At 45.8% G+C, this 17472-nt stretch overlaps 1 protein-coding gene across 5 annotated transcripts in view; it reads right to left on the bottom strand.

Moving 5' to 3' along the window:
• Nucleotides 1–5751: 5751 nt before the first annotated feature.
• The window catches only part of FYN (FYN proto-oncogene, Src family tyrosine kinase), a 206164-nt gene continuing 194443 nt past the window's right edge, over nucleotides 5752–17472 (bottom strand). For all 5 annotated transcript variants that reach the window (XM_044388806.3, XM_026511620.4, XM_026511623.4 and 2 more), the window contains one exon: nucleotides 5752–7392. In XM_044388806.3, coding sequence (XP_044244741.1) covers nucleotides 7184–7392 — 209 coding nt within the window. In that variant the 3' untranslated portion in view covers nucleotides 5752–7183. The remainder of the gene's footprint in view (nucleotides 7393–17472) is intronic.

Here is a 17472-nt window from a genome sequence, read left to right as displayed (position 1 = left end):
CGATTTGGTAATATTTCCCCACAGTATTACATGTACGGTTTTCATTAAAAACACTATCTAATAACCATTTCATTCTCTCCTGCTTCTAATTAGCTACTCATTGATTACTACAGCGCAAGCACTTGATAATTAACCAAAGGGAAAAAATTCCAAAACAAAACAACCAAAGAACATCCCTCAACTGCCCCTACGTATCTTCTCTCATGAGTTTACATGTTGCATGGGGATTCAAGCAAAGCAGGCTAGCAAGTGGAAGGACAGGAAAGAATGCCAATGAGATCAGAAATGGGAGAAAAGCCCCCCACCCTGCTCATTGCTATCAAGAGAATGGGGAGGAGCTATTATAAGCCTCTTCCCCTGCCACTTTTTTATTCTCATATTCTGTAAATATATTTCAAACTGCTGTACCATTCCTGCTGGGACACTGGAGCCAACAACCTGCCTAAAACCTTTCTCTCTGTCCTTTTATGGACACCCTCTTATTTAGCAGCTCAGTAATCAGACTAACTGATGCATCAGGATGGTTTTGTGTGTGTGTGTGTGTGTGTGTGTGTGTGTGTGTGTTTCAGAGAGAGAGAGAGAGAGAATGAGATTGACTTAGTTTTTTTTTTTTTTTGGTTTGTTTTTTCTTCATTTAGATGCATTTGCTGAATACCTTACATATTTAAAATATGTGCCATCCCCTAACAGGGGTTGGGAATCAGAAGGAAACACATCTAAAGGCAAAAAACACTGGGCCTACAATTAAACAGTACATAACCTATTTCCACTTGTCCTTTAAGAGCAAGTTCAGGCATCACCTCCTCCATGAAGCCTTCCCTACACTCCCCATTCTGGGCTGGACAGCACTCCTTTGCTACCACCTAGCAGACAGCTTATTATTATTATTATTATTTTTAAAGATTTTATTTATTTATTCGACAGAGATAGAGACAGTCAGCGAGAGAGGGAACACAAGCAGGGGGAGTGGGAGAGGAAGAAGCAGGCTCATAGCGGAGGAGCCTGATGTGGGGCTCGATCCCGTAACGCCAGGATCACGCCCTGAGCCGAAGGCAGACGCTTAACCGCTGTGCCACCCAGGCGCCCCTTATTATTTTTTTTTTACTCTTTTTTTTTTTTAAAGTAAACTATACCCCCAACGTGGGACTCGAACTCACAACCCTGAGACCAAGCATCACACGCTCTAGGGGTGCCTGGCTGGCTCAGTTGGTAGAGTGTGCAACTCTGGACCTCAGGGTTATGAGACCCACATTATTACTTAGAAATAATAAAATCTTTAAAAAAAATCTTTAAAAATAAAATCTTTAAAAAAAATCTTAAAAAAAAAAAGGTCACATGCTCTACTGACTGAGCCACAGAGGTGCCCTGCAGAGAGCTCATTGCAACAGCGTTTTATGGGTCTCCGTCCTCACTGGACTGGGAATATTGTGTCTCTGACTTCCTAGTGCTAGCACAGGGGCTAGCCCATAATAAGCACTCAACAAATGTATGGAGATGGAATGAATGTTAAGTCCTTATATATATCCATAGTCATATCTACCATTATCCCACTACCTTGAACAGCCTTGGCAAAGGACGACTCTCATTCCAGCTCTGGTTTCTTCATCCTTGTCCAATGTCTCCATCCTGTTTACTCCCATTTGCTGCCATCTTGGACCAGCAGATTGACCTGACCAGACTTTCACTTCTGGGTGGCTCTGGTTGGTTTTCTTCTTCCCATTATCAAACCCTCCTGTTTTCTGTCCCATTCTCAGAGGGCTGTTCTTTGCTAGGTGAAAAAAGGGAATCAGATAAGAGAATTGATATGAATGGGGGTTAATGTCACCTCTCCCAAATACATTATTTTTATGTTAATAGTAATATTTTATGGACAACATCTTCATGCTGTGATTCTCAAGCAGGGTATGGGTACTCCCTGGGTCATGCTGAAGTGTGCCAGGAATCCTATAAGCTGTAGCCTGCTTAACAATGCACAACCTAAAGGTCTGGGAAAATAATTTTATGTGGAGGTAAAAAATGGATATCTTAGGGAGAATATACAAATTTCATGAAAGTACAAAGTTAGAATGAGATCTTGAAGGCCCCAGGTCCCAGGATGGACAAGTTTATCCCCATTAGCATTCGGGTGAATTCTGGGCAAAGATTTGGGAAGCACTAATGGGGTTCACTTCAGGCATAGACTGGGCCTTTAAATTACATGCTGAAGACTGGTGAGCACACATTTGCAAGGGGGCAGGGTTAGTGCATCCGGCAGCTCACAGCAAATTCCAGCATGCTCAGCAAGGGCCTAGGTCAGTGTATCATTTGCAGGTCAATCATATGCCCCACTACATGGAGTCCCTCATTTAGCCACCACCCATCCATCCAATGTCTACCAGCAGCTCATCATTGCTCTGGTGCAGGGAGAATGCTGGTGAGCCAGTTAGGCAGTTACCATTCCTCGAGGAGCTCACAATCCGGCAGGTAAGATGCATTAAAAGAAGAGTCATATTATTAAACACAGTATTACAAGAGGAGTAAGTATTCCAGAAAGGAGTACAGTATTCTGGCGGAGAAGTCGTTGGTCGCTGATCACATTCTTCTTAGAATCATCCCAGCCAAGCTGGGAAAACTCTTTTTATTTTCAGTCCTTAGAACTTTAAAAATAAAGGTGTGTCTCCCCCTGCCCCCATAGGATTCTGGATATTTTGCATGTTTGCAAAGAATGAGGCATGATTTAGGAATTGATTATGGAAAGTTTCTGGGAAGATAGGTAATATATACATTATGAAAGTCTATTTGAGATTTCAAAGATATTAAAGATACGAATTTTTCATTATTTCCTTCTCTGTATTTGGCATCAATTTTTGAGAATAAAATAAACATATATTAGTGGTACTTGCTTGTTAAATATGTACCCCACAATATCATTTTTAGAATAAAACATTTTTGAGCCTCCTTCCCCTTCCCCCAGATTGATTATTTTTTTCTTTCCTTCCTTTTTTTCCTCTTTTTCTCCCCCTCTCCCTCCTTTTCTTCCTTCCAGCAAATATTTTGGACAGCCTAACAGAATCCCCACAGTATAGTATCTAGTGGTAATAAAGCCAACAAAAGCCATCTAAACTTATTAAACTACATTTCAGGAACAAATTGACCAAACACCAATTTATCCAAATATAACTTGTTAGGAAACACCTCCTCTGTCAAGCGAGGCGCCCTTGTCCTGACACAAGGACACTGACACAAGAACGATGACATCCCCCCTGCGGTAGGCTCCCGTGTAGCTCCCCTCTGCACACTGCCGAAAACCTCACCTTCTTTCAAGACTCGTGAAAGAACCATGCCAATTAGCGCAGTATACATTCTTCAGGTCCCAAAGGAAATTTCAGATAAAAATTTTGCAGCTTCAACGCTACTAGAAAAATCCTCTGGTGCCAAGATTTAGCCACAGGAGGATTCCTGTCTTTCTCCGGGCAGGTAAACACCCTCTGGAACTTGTCAGAAAATCTTCAGTAGTGTGGCTGTATTTGAGGGTTTATGAATACCCTTAACTTTTCTGGGGGAGCTGCCTGGTTCCTCATACACCTTTCTTTGCCATGACCGAGTCAGAGCCAAATGCATCATTAGCTTGGGTCTACACCCCGATGCCCTAAGTCATGGGAGGTCCTGCATCCACTGCTGGCTCGCGGGTCCTCCCAGCCCATCAATGCATCATGAACGAAGCACCCCGGAGAGTGTGAGCCGCCGTGAGCCTGGGTGGATGGGAATGGTTTTGTCACATTTTCAACGTCTGAGCTTTGTCAAATGGTCTTCTCCAGAAGCTCTACTATTTGATTTTAAGAAAGTAAAAAAAAAAAATAGTGTATTAAGAAGCCCCCCTCTGCAGCGCAGCAATGCCAGATGCCCGCTCTCTGCAGCAGAGCAAGTACTTATTCACCACCAGTTTCCTAAAGACAAAAAACATTTCATCATCACTTGCTGCTAAGGTACCATTCGAGACCCATGCATACCTCGTTATACGGTGCTTCTCTGATACTGGGTTTCTTACTAGGGAAGATTTGGCGATTACCTGCATGGAGCAAGTCTATCGGCGCCATGTTTCCAACAGCGATGGCTTACTTCGCGTGTCTCAGTCATATTGCTAATTCTCGCGATATTTCACCCTTTTTCGTTATTGTATTTGTTAGGATGAACTGTGATTAGTTATTACAGCTCACTGAAAGCTCAGATGATAATCAGCATATTTTAGTACTATTTTAAAATTAAGTTCATATACTTTGTTTTAGACATGCTCTTGCACACTTAGTAACTACGGTATCGTGTAAACATCACTTTTATATGCACTGGGAAACCAAAGCCTTCGTTTGACTTGCTTTATTGAGGTGGTCTGCGTTGGAACCTGCACTGTCTCCGAGGTGTGCCTGTTGTTTTTCTTTCTTCACCAGAGATCTTTCTGGTCAGTGCATTCAGTTTCCTCACTCCACACTTCTACAACCTGGGAGAGAGAGAGGCTTCTTGGGAGGTGTTGGGAACCCCTGGAGGTGGTTTCATTTGCCTGGACTGGTCTACCTCAGGAATCTCTCTGCGCAGCACATTAGCTTTCAAAAGAAAAACCCTGAAAAGATCTCTGATTTCTCTGTATCTGCAGCTACTCTTTCATCCTGCAGCCCCATACTCAATGTTTCAGAGCATTTTGTCAGAGTGCCCTTGAGTTAACCCAAGTCCTTAGTTCTGCTTCATAGGAGAGAATCCACAACAAACTCCACTGATGAATTAAAGGCTACACTTTGGTTTGAAGAAACCAAGTTTTCTCTTAAAGAATCTCTGTTTAAAGCAGGTTATAACTTTTCAGAATTTTTTTTGAATGACCGCATCAGAACCATAAATAACAATCCTCCCTAGAATATCTGCAAATTATCCAACTTAGTGGATGTGAAGATGAAAAACAAAGTTATCTTTAAAAATATCTAGAACATGTTAACAAATTTCCCAGTAATGTGATAGTAATTGTTGAAGATGTTTGAAATTTTTATCAATTTAGCAATTGCATCAATACCAAAAACAATACCAGAAAGACTGGGTTTACCAGAAAATCCCTTTGTTTAATCCATTTTTAAAAAAATGTTGGAAAACCTTTCAAAATATAAAGGTTATTTCAGAAAGAAAGTTCTCCTGCTTCTATAACTCCCCGTGATAGCAATGATCTCCTAATTACAGGATCTTAGATCTGTAGGAACTTACAGCAAATCTCATCCAACCCCCTCATCTCTATAGACAGGACCCAAAACAGAGGTGCCAGACGGCTGCTGAAGGTCCCACAGCTGAATGAGTGCACAGCCAGGCACCTAGTCAGATCGTGTGGTCTACCCACTGCCCCTCCTACCACATGGGTTGTTTCCCTGCCTAGTGACACACTTACAGAGGTAGAGGACCACGGGAAATAACATATACTGACTCTAGGGCAATAAAGATTCTTCTTGTAATTGTCTTTCCACGACAGGTGGGATATAGAACATTCCAGTTAGAGACAACGTCTGAGAGAGTGAAATGTGAAAGTATGCTTAATCTTGCTTTAATAATCCTCTGAAATAGCTCGACAATAGTCCAGCCTTTTTAGGGGGAAGAACCCACTCCCAGGGTTTTAAACGTTTCTGTCATTTGGAAGTCACTGCACAATGGTTAAACGGACCAGAGAACTCCTTATCACCTGCTGTGGGGCAGATATGTCACTACTCGAGTACCTTCCATGATTTAAACAAATGAACAAAAAAATTCAAATGTAAAATGCTCTCTTTTTAATTACTAAATTAAGAAAGTTAAACAATTTAAAAATGTAAACTCACAAATAAATCATAACAAAAAAGGAATTAAGATTTCAGAGTTGCTACCCAGTATTAAAAACTTAATAGAAATAGGCTTTTTGATTTGTTGTTGTTAAACATGTAATTTAAGGTTGGTACAAACAGCAACTAAAAATGTAATACTTTTTTTTCTTTTTTTCTTTTTTTTTGGTGCATCCCCATGAAATGTAAAGTAGTGCATAGTTATTCCACTGGAGACTTCTTGGACATAGAGAAAGTCATTTCATTAGCAGTACAGGACGTTTGAAACACTTATTTTACAATGGGAAATGTCCAACCCCCACCCTCAGAAGTTTTAGTTGCATGAGAAAGTTTAGCAGGTCGCCATGACTCTAATGCTATGGGTTTTAGACCATTTAAATGTGGTTACAAGGTTTATTAAATAAAAAAAGTTTGAAACATTTCAGCATTCATATTTTTATACAAGAAGTATGTGTGGTATCCATCTTCCAGTTCCCCTGGTAGTTATTGGCCATTTGCTTGCTTCAATATGCTTTTAGGCTTCAAGAACAAATCGCAGTTAAGTCAAAGCAAACACTGGAAACAGAACTTGTGAATTCAGCTCTGGGGCTGCTTGAAATGAGTCAAAGGAACAGCCATCTACAGGTACAATCATGAACCAAAAAAGTGCAATCCAAATTAAAAAAAAAAAAGAAAAAAAGGAAAAAGATCATGCTTTGCAAAAGCCAAAAAGGAGGCCACTGGTTTGCAGAATGACACCAGTGCTTTTATGCTGATTTGGCAGTAAAATCCTCACTCTGGGTCCCGAGGCTTTATGGCCCAGGTCGGCCATGGTCTCCACATTAGCACCCACATGGTGTATGTACAGGGACATATATATTATATATATTCCTATTATAAAAAAAGAAAAAACCAAACACCTGTCCTGATTGGTTTTTGTTAAAACATGAAAAAAAATTTTATTGTTTTAGACAAAGAGGCCACTTTTGGAAAATAATACTTTTTTTTTTTAGTTGAATCAGGTGAAGACAGTTAAAATCACATAGGATTTGCATTTTAAAAAAAGGAAAGCACTAGGGTCGTTGGCACTGGAGTAACTATTTACACTGAACAGAGGTTTGGCCTTTTACATCACATCGATACAATGCATTTTCCAAAGTCTGAGAAATAACAAGGTTCTGTCTCGTATGCTTCACAGAGGAGGTTCAGATTTGGGGACAAGTGTCATTAATGAGGGCCATGGAAGTTCGTCAGCTTCAGAGTCACATGCAATCTGATCCGGGAGGCTCTCACTGCTTGAGCAGCTGGCTACGGAACTGAAAGCTAATGGGGAGGGGGCGGGGAAGCCTCGCCGAGAAGGCCTCTCTCTGCAGACCCCGGTCTTACAGGTTTTCACCGGGCTGATACTGGGGCTCTGTGGCGGTGAAGTAGTCTTCCAGGAAGCCCTGCAAGTACTCGAAAGTGGGCCGTTCTTCCGGGTCCTTTTTCCAGCAGTGGATCATGAGCTCATGAAGAGAGATGGGGCAGTCCTGCGGGCAGGGCATCCTGTAGCCGCGCTCCACCTGCTCCAGCACCTCCCGGTTGTTCATGCCTGCAAGACAAGGCAGTGAGTGTGGGCCCTGCCTCTCCCTTTCTTCTCCTCTGAGCCTGCACGTGGTGCAAACGTGTCCAGAGTTCTGCCTTGGCCCAGGGGGAAGCCCGGCCCTTCGGGGGACGCCGCCCCACTTGGAAATAAGCAAGGAGTGTGCCACTGCTGCACGCGGAAAGCTGGGTGATGAATCTCGAAAGCGTCGTAAGTGAAAGGAGCCAGACACAAAAGGCAACGTACTGTATGATTTCATTTATGTGAAGCTCTAGAAAAAGCAAAGCCACAGTGACAGAAAGCAGATGAGTCGTTGCCAGGGGCGAGGGGAGGGGAATGACTGCCATGGGGCTGCGGGAATGCAGAGGTGATGGAAATGTTGTATGTCAGGGGTCAGCGATCTACCGCTGTAAAGGCCAGATAGCAAATATTTGAGGCTTTGTGGGCTGCATATGATCCCTGTCACATATTATTATTTTTAATAACCCTTTAAAAATATACAAAACAAAAACAGGTGGGAGTTGGATTTGGCCCACAGACGGTCATCGGCCAGCTCCTGTTCTAGATCCCGTATGCGGTGGTGGCACTGTTTAATGCTTGTCAAAACCCACTGTGTTCTTAAAATCGTCGAATTCTGTTGTATGTAAATTACAATTCAATTAAACTGATCAAAACTATGAATGAGGCAGACACAGAAAAAGAAACCCATGGAATGAAAAATGCACTGTTCCACGTTTATAGCATCTATAAACTCCACGTCTGAATTTCATAAATTCATTTTGCTTATTGCCTGGGCCAGCTTTTGGTGCCCCACCAGCTGAGAGCTGCCATCATGTCCTCATGGCTGGGCACCGTCTGGCCCAGTGACCCCGAGGTGCTCTGGGGTTTGGTGACGTTGATGGGGAGACAGGGAGCCTCCAGGGCCCGTGTTTACTGATGACCTTGGACAGGCCATCTATCATTTGAGACCTTTGTGACCCTCCAGGGGAGCTGCCTAATGTTGAAACCTCAGGCTGCATCGCACAAACAGGAGTCGTTTGGGGGAGAAGGCAGCCTCCCTGCACGCTGGCCTTCCTGACAGAGCAGGAAATGCCATAGGCGGGGTGAGATGAATGCCCTGACCCCTCTTCCAATCACTGCTGACACTCTTCTCCACTTCTCCTTCCTTTTCCTGTCGTATCGTGTTCTGCCACTGCTCGCCAAGCACTTGTATGTTTTGGCTGCTCCTTGGCCCCAAGCTTGTAATCTGGAATCCTCTCCAACTTCTGATCTAGTTTACTTACAAAATCAAGAACCTGATTTCAAGCCATACAGAAACCTAGATGTCTTCCCCTACGTGTCAGGGACATCAGCAGAAGACCCCAGGACCCGCACCGAGCAGCTCCCTTTAACTCTGGAGGAGCCGGGCCCAGAGCACAACCCTGTCCCGACTTTCAGGGTCTGTTGCCATTTTCTTTGTTTTGTTGTTCCTTTTGGAACTGGGTTTATCCTGGCTCCATGGCTCCCAGCCACAGCCCTGTCAGTCACAGGCTTATGCGAGCCTTTTTGGGATGCTTTCTTATTCTCTGCCACTGGAACGTCTTGTGATAAAATCCATATTTTATTCCTGCTGTGTTGAAGTAGGCCTTCAACTTAATTATTTTCACATAACTTGCTCACATTTGGGAAGTGACCCTCATTTAGTGAGAGAGGTTTAATGAACCAGCACGGGCCCCCGGCCTCCCCACCATGCCTGACTTCACAGGTGCCCTCTTCAGTTGGGTGTTGGGTCAGCTCTGTGGCTAATTAGCTTAAATCTTCCTCCAACTCCTGAAAACCATTTTGAAAACTCAGGATGGGGCAGGGAGCTGGGAGCAGGGGGAAGAAAATGAGGCAGCCAGCAGGGTGTTCTGCGGTGCTCTGGACAAACCGGGTGACGGACAGGGATCAGCACGTCCTTAGCCACCATCCTGACACCCAACAAGCTTTGGAAACCCATGGTTCTGGTAACTCACTTGCCAGCAAAACTGATCTGAACTGACCTCATGTGGCCATAAAACCCGAGGCTGTTTCTTGTTTTTATGTATTCGTACATACTGCTATAGAAGCAAGAACGTCTTATTTGAATATGGAGCATGGCCCCGGACTCTCTGAGATGTTGTATGATGGATGGTCTATGCATAGTATGGATGTCCTTAAAAAAAAAAAAAAAAAAAAAAAGGCTGGGAGCACCTAGGTGGCTCAGTCGGTTAAGCGTCTGCCATTGGCTCAGGTCGTGATCCCAGGGTCCTGGGATGGAATCCTGCATCTGGCTCCCTGCTCAGTGGGGAGTCTACTTCTCCCTCTACCTCTGCCCCTCCCCCTGCTTGTGCCCTCTCTCTCTGACAAATAAATAAATTCTTTAAAAATAAGTGAATGAATGAATGAATGAATGAATGTCTGAGTTTTGGGCACATCCGGGCCCAAGAGTTTTGGCTGGGAGGCTCTGGCCTGAGTGATGGCAGCGACCACATTCCAGGTAGCCCAGAAAGGTTAGGAAGAGAGTGTAATCACGTATGAGTTCTGGCATTCTCTAAAGCCTCTGCTTTGTGTTTTACTACAGTCCTTGGTTTCATATCTCAGAAGCCATACGACCTGAACCTGCAGAAATCCCCCTTGTCCCTCCCCTGCCAGGAGCCCGTAGGAACTGGAAGGAAAGCCAGGCAGAAGGTCTGAACCTCGGAAGGCCCGATGGGCCCTTCTGGAAGGGGTTTCACCTCCCCCCACCCTCCCTGCCCCAAACGCCTTCTAATGCTTTACTCTGGCATTGAGACTGTCCAAAATGGCACCACAGAGTTTAATTAATCATTCTCCTATTGCTCTGTGGAGCGCATGTCAGTAAATGTTTCATTTCATTAAAAAACAAACTACTCAAATGGAAAGATTTCATGTATTTTTTTAAAACTCTTAGTTCAATCTCTGCCAATGGAAAGTTTAATTGGCCACTTGGGTCAGGCCTATTTTTCCAGTGCTCTGCCCAAGTCCCAGACATAGCAGATAGAGCAACTTGACCCTATACATGTAGCATCCCTTGAGACAGCCTGCTTCCTGGGCGGAGGTAGCCAGGGGACCCACACAGGCCACCAGCAGGCCCACACCATCAGTCACATGCCCACTCCTGTTCTCGCCCTGCCTCCTTTCCTGCCTGACTCCTTCCTCCCACTCCTCCTCTTCCTTCTCTTCTCGTGCCTTCTCTCCACAGGCTTCGTCAAAGCATGGGGACCATATGTAACCCATTCTGCACCCTGGGCCAAACCGAAACATGCCAATGACAGCTTTGCCAGAAAAGTGGGAAAAAAGACAATGCACATTTGGCTGACAATGACAGTGCGAGTGGGATCAGCTCTCTTCCCACTGACTGTATGCCAGAGTCCGCAAGGCCCAGCCGCGGACGGCACTGTCCCCACCCTGCAGTCAGGAGATGCCTGCTGAGCAAGGCTTAGGCTGGTTTTGACTCTACAAATAATAACCAGATTAAGTGGACTGTGTTCATACTTAAAGAAATAGTATTCTCAGCTATAAGAATTTTGATAAATCATTTCAAGAATTTTTTTTTTGCAAAAATGGGTTTTACTCTTTACATTCTATAAAAATGAGCCTATTTCATTTTTCTCTTTAGATGGTTTCATATTTTTGTTACCAAAAGAACTTATTAGTTCTCCTCTTTTAGCCACTTTCCCCAAGACATTGGCTTTACCTAGTACGTGGGAGGTGAAGGACAGGGACTGGGAAGGGGCTACGCATGAGCTTGAGTGCCAGGGCGGTCAGAGGAGAGTCTGGAGGGACATGGGGCTGCCAGAAGACAGGAATCTGGTTACCGCACTTCCTATCAAGGAAGCAGACAGGGAGGGAGGAGGGCGCTTGGGAATGTTTTTCCTTTTTCTCCCTTTTCATGGGGGAGAAGGCTAGCAGAGAAACAGAGAAGACAGAAGCTTGAAAACACGGCATATGGGCATGTTTTAGGGAAACACTGTCATCAACAGTTCGGGCCTCCAGGTTTCCTAGTGGGAGCTGCACTAGAGACCATTTGTCAGCGGGGGGCGGTCTCTCTGCTACCAGTAGGGCCTGACTGCAGGGGCGTGTCACAGTCACAAAGCACAGCTGGGTGTGTGCCCTGGTTCCCAACCCACGACAGAGGAGGACCGAGGGGCTTGGCCAACCCTGTCCTCTTCTGCCCCCACCGTGCAGCCCCCGACTCTCCACCCTCTCACTAGATCGGGAAAAGTGGGCCATTTCCAGGGGTCACTCCTGCAGGGCACAGCTCAGTGGTCCTCAGTCCACAGAACATCCGTGGGGCCTGCTGTGCTGGGGTTTGCTTTCCCAGTCCTCTTCCCTAGATCCTTCATGGGGCCCCCCGTCACCACGGATTTCCGGCTGTAAAACACGGCTGCGGAGAGAGCAGCATTTCCAGTGGGTCTGCCCAAAACCTTGCAGCTGAGATTCTCCAGCCAAGGGGACTGCACTCCCTTCCTGTCATTAGGGCCATATTATCCTTTCTAAATCATCTTGCTGGCTTCCTCGTGGTTTCGGAATTAGCGGCAGGCGTCGCACGCTCACTGCATGCGGCTGCCAACAATGTCGATTTCCATGTGCGTCCGTTTTCTTTCCCTTCTCTCCTTGTCTTTGCCCTCCTCCTCTTCCAGATTTTCCCATTCCTCTCCTTGGAGCTACCTACTAACTCCACAGAGACTCCCCTCCCTCTTTTCTGTCAGATTCTTTGCAGAAGGGAAAGAAAGCTCATCTCCCCTGAAGAACCACTTCACTATTTCCCCCTCTGCACCGCTCACTGATGACTTGACCTTCCCCGGCCTCAGTTTCTTCGTTTGTCAACAAAATACCTCCACAGTCACTGTGCTTTCAGCTGTTTCGGGGAAAAAAAAAAAAAAAAAAAAAGGTCTTCTATGAAAGAGGAGGGTTTGGCTTTAAGGGTTCCCATTTGTGCAGCTTCCTAATATGGATCTCGGAGGGGCCAGCTCTGCACGATCAGGGATTTTCACTGTTAGCAGATCAAGGCTGCATCTGGATTTGACTATGGGTTGCAAGAACCTGGATTTTTGTGCCACGGGAAAATTAAGCACTTTCACAATGGGAATGATGTTAGGTTATCAGACATTGAGATTACTTTTGCAAACTGAGCTTTCCATTCAAAGGAAATTATGTTCTATTGTGCATAAGGCTTTCGTCAGAGGCTCCCCCTTGCTTCTCTGCATAAACCCTGCAAAAAGCTCCTTCTGTTTACTCGCCTGTGTCTGTTGAGCAGTGCTGTGCTACTGCCAGGGGAAGGAGGACTAAGTTAATGGTGCTTGCTCAGCACGAGCTTGTGCTACAGACCATCACGGGCCCCAGCTGCCTTACTAGGCAACAATCAGGAGGTGTCATGTTAGGTCTGGTGAAGGATCAAAGTACAAATTTAGGGCAGATAGATACTGATCAAAGAGTATAGACAAAAATAAAGGAGTGACTCTGAGAAGGCACAATAATGTCTAGTTCTCTTTCTCTTGCCTCATTTGACCAGATAACCTCGGGGCAGCTGTTTTTATTAAAGCCCACCATATTAATAAATACAGAAATGACAGCTACTCAGGGGCCATAATACAGAAAGGTTACTTGAAGTTGGTCATGCAGGATCGTGAAGAACTCTTTTGTCCCAGAAAAGGAGGAGTGAGGAAGAGCACGAGGGTGTCCACCGGGAAGGCCATGGAAACACAGAGCTGAGAACGAAGGGCGGTGGAACACAGGACTCAGGAGTGGGAAGTTCCTCTCTGGCTGCCCTCTCTGCTTGCCTTCTGGTCCCCTCCTCTCACCTCTCACCAGCCACACTGGCCAAGAGAAATCTTGTAGGGAGAGGTGGCAGCATGACTCCTGGGCACTCCAAGCAGGCTTCCCTCTCTGGGGGAACTCAGGAGCTGAAAGGAGAAGCCCTAGGGACTGTGGACGGGGGCAGGGAGGGCAGAGGACAAAGCACCCTTGGCTGAGAGTAGAGGTTCTATTCTGCTTCCTATTTTCCTGGCTGGAGAGTCTGATCTTTTCCGACCCCAAGAAAAATCTGCTCTGTCGTCACGCTGAGCATAGCAGGAATAGTAAGAGTGCAGGTGATGAAAATGGGTTGCTGAACACAGAGGAATAAATGTCTACAATTCCGGGCTGTAGGGTGTCTGAGTGGGGCAGAGGGAAAGAAGGGTGCGACTTCTAATTCTCTAAGGAAGGTGGCTTCTAGCTTCACTAATTTCCCTTGCCTCTTCAAGACACCGTTAGGTGACAGGATATATTCACAAAAGCCAGTCAGCTGTCACTTACTAAAATTGAAAGTGCTTCAAATGCACGGATAAATGTGATGTGCTTAAGAGAAAGCTTCTGCTTTGCTAGATCCTGCCAGATTCACAAAGCAGGTGTTCAGCTGAGAGCCAGGGCACAGAATGGCCAGGACAGTCTGCCTAGAATGGTACTGGAACATGGTGTTTCGACCGACGACAGTGTCAATTTCCCAGAACAACTTTGAGGACAGAGGCTATCTCGTGGCTGGGACAATACATGCTATATTTATGTGTGGAGATGATGGAATAGAATTAAAAGGTTTTGCAGGCTATCAGCAAAACTAAAAAAATCTTGTTTCAAAAACCTCATAGGCATCATCTTTTTTTTTTTTTTTTGCTATCCCATCCATCTACCCATCCATCCACCCATCCATCCATCCGCCCATCCATCCATATGCTTATGCTTACTGAGAGTCTACCATGGGGGAGACACTGCTGGGCACTGGGGATATCTAAAGGAGCTCCTGTCCCCTTGGAGCTACTGCGAATTCCAGACACATGGATTGGGGCTTTAACAGAGATGTACTGGGTGTTGTGGAAGCAAGCAGACAGGGCAAGTCATTTGGCATGGACATGAAGAAAGCTGCACAAAGGAGATGATGTCTGGGCTGGGCTTTGAAGGATTCTGAGGCAGACAGTGAAGCCGAGAAGAATGACTCACATCAGAGGGACAGCTCAGTGTGAGGGTTGGGGGTGGCAAGAGAGAAATCATGTCAGATCATGTCACTCTCCCACTCAAGTCCCTCAGTGACTCCCCATCTCACTAACAATGAAAGCTAAAGTCCTCACATTGACCTAGGAAGACCCTATCTGATCTCCCTGGGGGCCTTTCAGACGTCCTGTTCCCTCTGCTCCAGCCACACTGGCCTCCTTCCCTTTTTCAAGGCCCTGTTTCCTTCAGGTCCTTCCTCAGACGTCCCTCCCAATGAGGTCCTCCCTTGCCACTCTCCATCCCCTTCCCAATTTTACTTTTCTCCCTACCCATTACCACCAGCCAATACCCAATAGAGTTTGCTTATTATCTCAGTTTATTGTCTGTCTCTTCCAAAAAGAATAAACGCTCTCTCACAAGGGCACAAGATTTTGTCTGCTGGTTCAGTGCTGCACTCTTGGTGCTTGAACAGCACCTGGCATACAGCAGGTGCTCAATGAATATTTGTGGAATGACTCAAGGAGCACACCCCCCCCCCCAACAAGGAAAGAGTTATTAAGGACTATGCAAACTAAGGCTTCTGGAGTTTATCTGGAAGGTGAAGGGAAGCCACAGACGTTTTTAACTAGGAGAGTAAGATAACTGGGTCTCCGTTTTCTAGGATAACAACCCCGGTGGTGACAGAGATAGAATGGGTGTGGGGGGAGGAGAAACTGAAGCAGCAAGTCCCATGAAGAGGTCACTGCAGAGCGGATGGCAGCCTGATGCAGGGCAATGGAGGCAAAAAGGAAAAGAAGGATGTGGGGGAGGGTTTGAAGGTGACTTAATGGGTTAAAATGCCTAACTCTGATTGTATGCATCAACCCCAGAAAACCCCTTTTATGTAAGTGTTGTCATTTCTCACATACAACAGTCCATCAGTACAAAATCCGTTCTAAACTTGATGCAAAGAACGGTTCTGCACCTTGGCTCACAGAAAAGCAAGCTAGACTTTTAGGCCTAGAGTGTGTTCAAGTCAGGCTGATCCCGGGGAATTTGTAAAGCGGAGCTGTTCTCTGGAACTGCCTACACCTCTGTGACACGTCTTGGAAGCAACCTCTGTCTGGGAGGGTGTGGTGCGTGCGACTCCTTTCTGCTACCTCCCTATTAATCTCAGTGTCCCATTTCAGTGTTTTTTCCTTTGGCTCTAAGGCTGTCATTCAATTTGAGATTGTCCTTCTCCCCTTCCTTTTAATCCATTCCTTTTACAGAACTCGCTAACTAACCAGCCGACCCATGTTTCATTGTCTCCTCAACCCTTCTGCTCTTCATGTGGTCACACCTCACATACTCCACTCTAAACTCCCTCTCTGATTCTTACTTCTGGAACTCCTTTCATGCTGGGCAGAAATGCCTGGAAAGCTTTATGAACCCATGGATAAGTCACCTTCCTTCCCTTGACCTCCATCCTCATCTACCAGCCAAAGTCCCTCTCCTCTGTGTGAAGGTGACAGAAGGTCATGCTCAGGTATGAAAGAATTCAGAAAAATACCGCCACCTACTGTTCTTGAAAAAAGAATTACTTAAAAATATACTCCAGCCAACTGAGAAATTTCTGCATCCAGATGTCAGACTGGAAGGCATGATGGACGGGGACTGGGAGTCTGTCCTGGGGTATCCCCAATAGGCACAACGATTCAGCACAGCAGAGAAGCAATGCCTGGGCACACACTGACTGACTTGGCCATACCAACAGTCAGAATGTGGAGAGGAAGGTCCTTCCTTTCACAGTGACGTCTGGATGAAGCTTAATGACACTGTGCCTTAGGAACTGTTATCCTTCATTAAGGTAATAATCCTGTAATTGGAATTCCTCTGTAAAAGCCTCTCCCTCAAGAAGAATTTACTGTGAGATCCAGAAGCCCAATTAAATAGGATTATAACGACGTTAAAAAACAAAAACAAGAAGTACCCATGGCTAGGAACAGGCCTGGGAACAATTTTCTGTGGCTGTTTGTGGCTGAAGAGCAGCTCATGGCGCTCACCCGCTGACACAGCTCTCTGGCCGCTGTTGCGGACCCGCCAGGCCCAGAGCCCCCCTGTGGCAGCGCACCAGGCCCCCATGATGACGATGGGCTCTGGCCAGCCTTTCCAGCTGCATAGCCAGGCTTCACGTCATGGCCCTCAAATTCCTTTTCCTGCTGCTCCTTGAAGAAGCTCTGTCCTCTTAGGCCTTGGTGCCTTCCCGTATGCCAGTCTGTATCCAGGACCTTCCTCCCTCTCCCTTGACTTGATGAAGAAACCCTGCTTGCCCTTTCCATGAAGCTTCTCAGACACAACCCGTCCCGTTACCCTCAGAGAAGCAGGGCAGCTCTCCCAGCCCCCTGGCATGTCAGCAGCTGCTCACAGTACGTAACTGCGCAGAATCAAGTGGACCTCGCTCTCACTGCAAACTCCTCCGTCACCCTCACAGGATTCTGAGGGAAAGGCACCTCTGTAGATACCCGCATCACGTGCCCTGACCCCATCATCAGAATTAAGGTTCGAGGCCCACAGGGGGTAAATTCAAGTAATTCATCCCACGAGGATGATTCCCTCTAATAATAAATATCAGAAAAGACTGATTTCTTCCTGGACTTGATACATATTTTATCCATCTAACTGTAAATTCCATGAGTGCAGGGGCAACATTTATTTATTTGCTCATTGTTCTATATCCCCAGCAACCACAACAGTGCCTAGCTCCAGGAAGGTTTTCAGCCGTTTCCTCAGAGTATGAATGTCTTATTTGTACTTATTTCCCAGGTAGAGCAAAAGGCCCGGCACAGTTCATACTCACGGACACTATGCTGAATGAACCTTAGTCTGAGTTATAAAAGGAGGCCATTTTCTTTATGCTAAATCCAAACTTGGGAAAAGCCTCTCCCTCAGAAGCACACACCTGCCTGCCTTCTCTGGGGCCCCAGACCCTGTCCCTTTGTCTTGGTTTCTGCCTGCAACCCTGAGGAACAAAAAGTGGCTTTGTGTCACTGAAAGGAAAGCCTTTACAGAAATGCAAAACAACATTAACCTTTTCCCCTCCGTGGCATTCAACACACTGGCTGACTGTAAACCTGGGGGATTCAG

This window comes from Ursus arctos, unplaced genomic scaffold (assembly GCF_023065955.2).
Source record: "Ursus arctos isolate Adak ecotype North America unplaced genomic scaffold, UrsArc2.0 scaffold_13, whole genome shotgun sequence".
Classification (NCBI taxonomy): domain Eukaryota; kingdom Metazoa; phylum Chordata; class Mammalia; order Carnivora; family Ursidae; genus Ursus; species Ursus arctos.
Note: the sequence above shows the minus strand (reverse complement) of the source record. Positions and strands in the feature narration are given on the sequence as shown.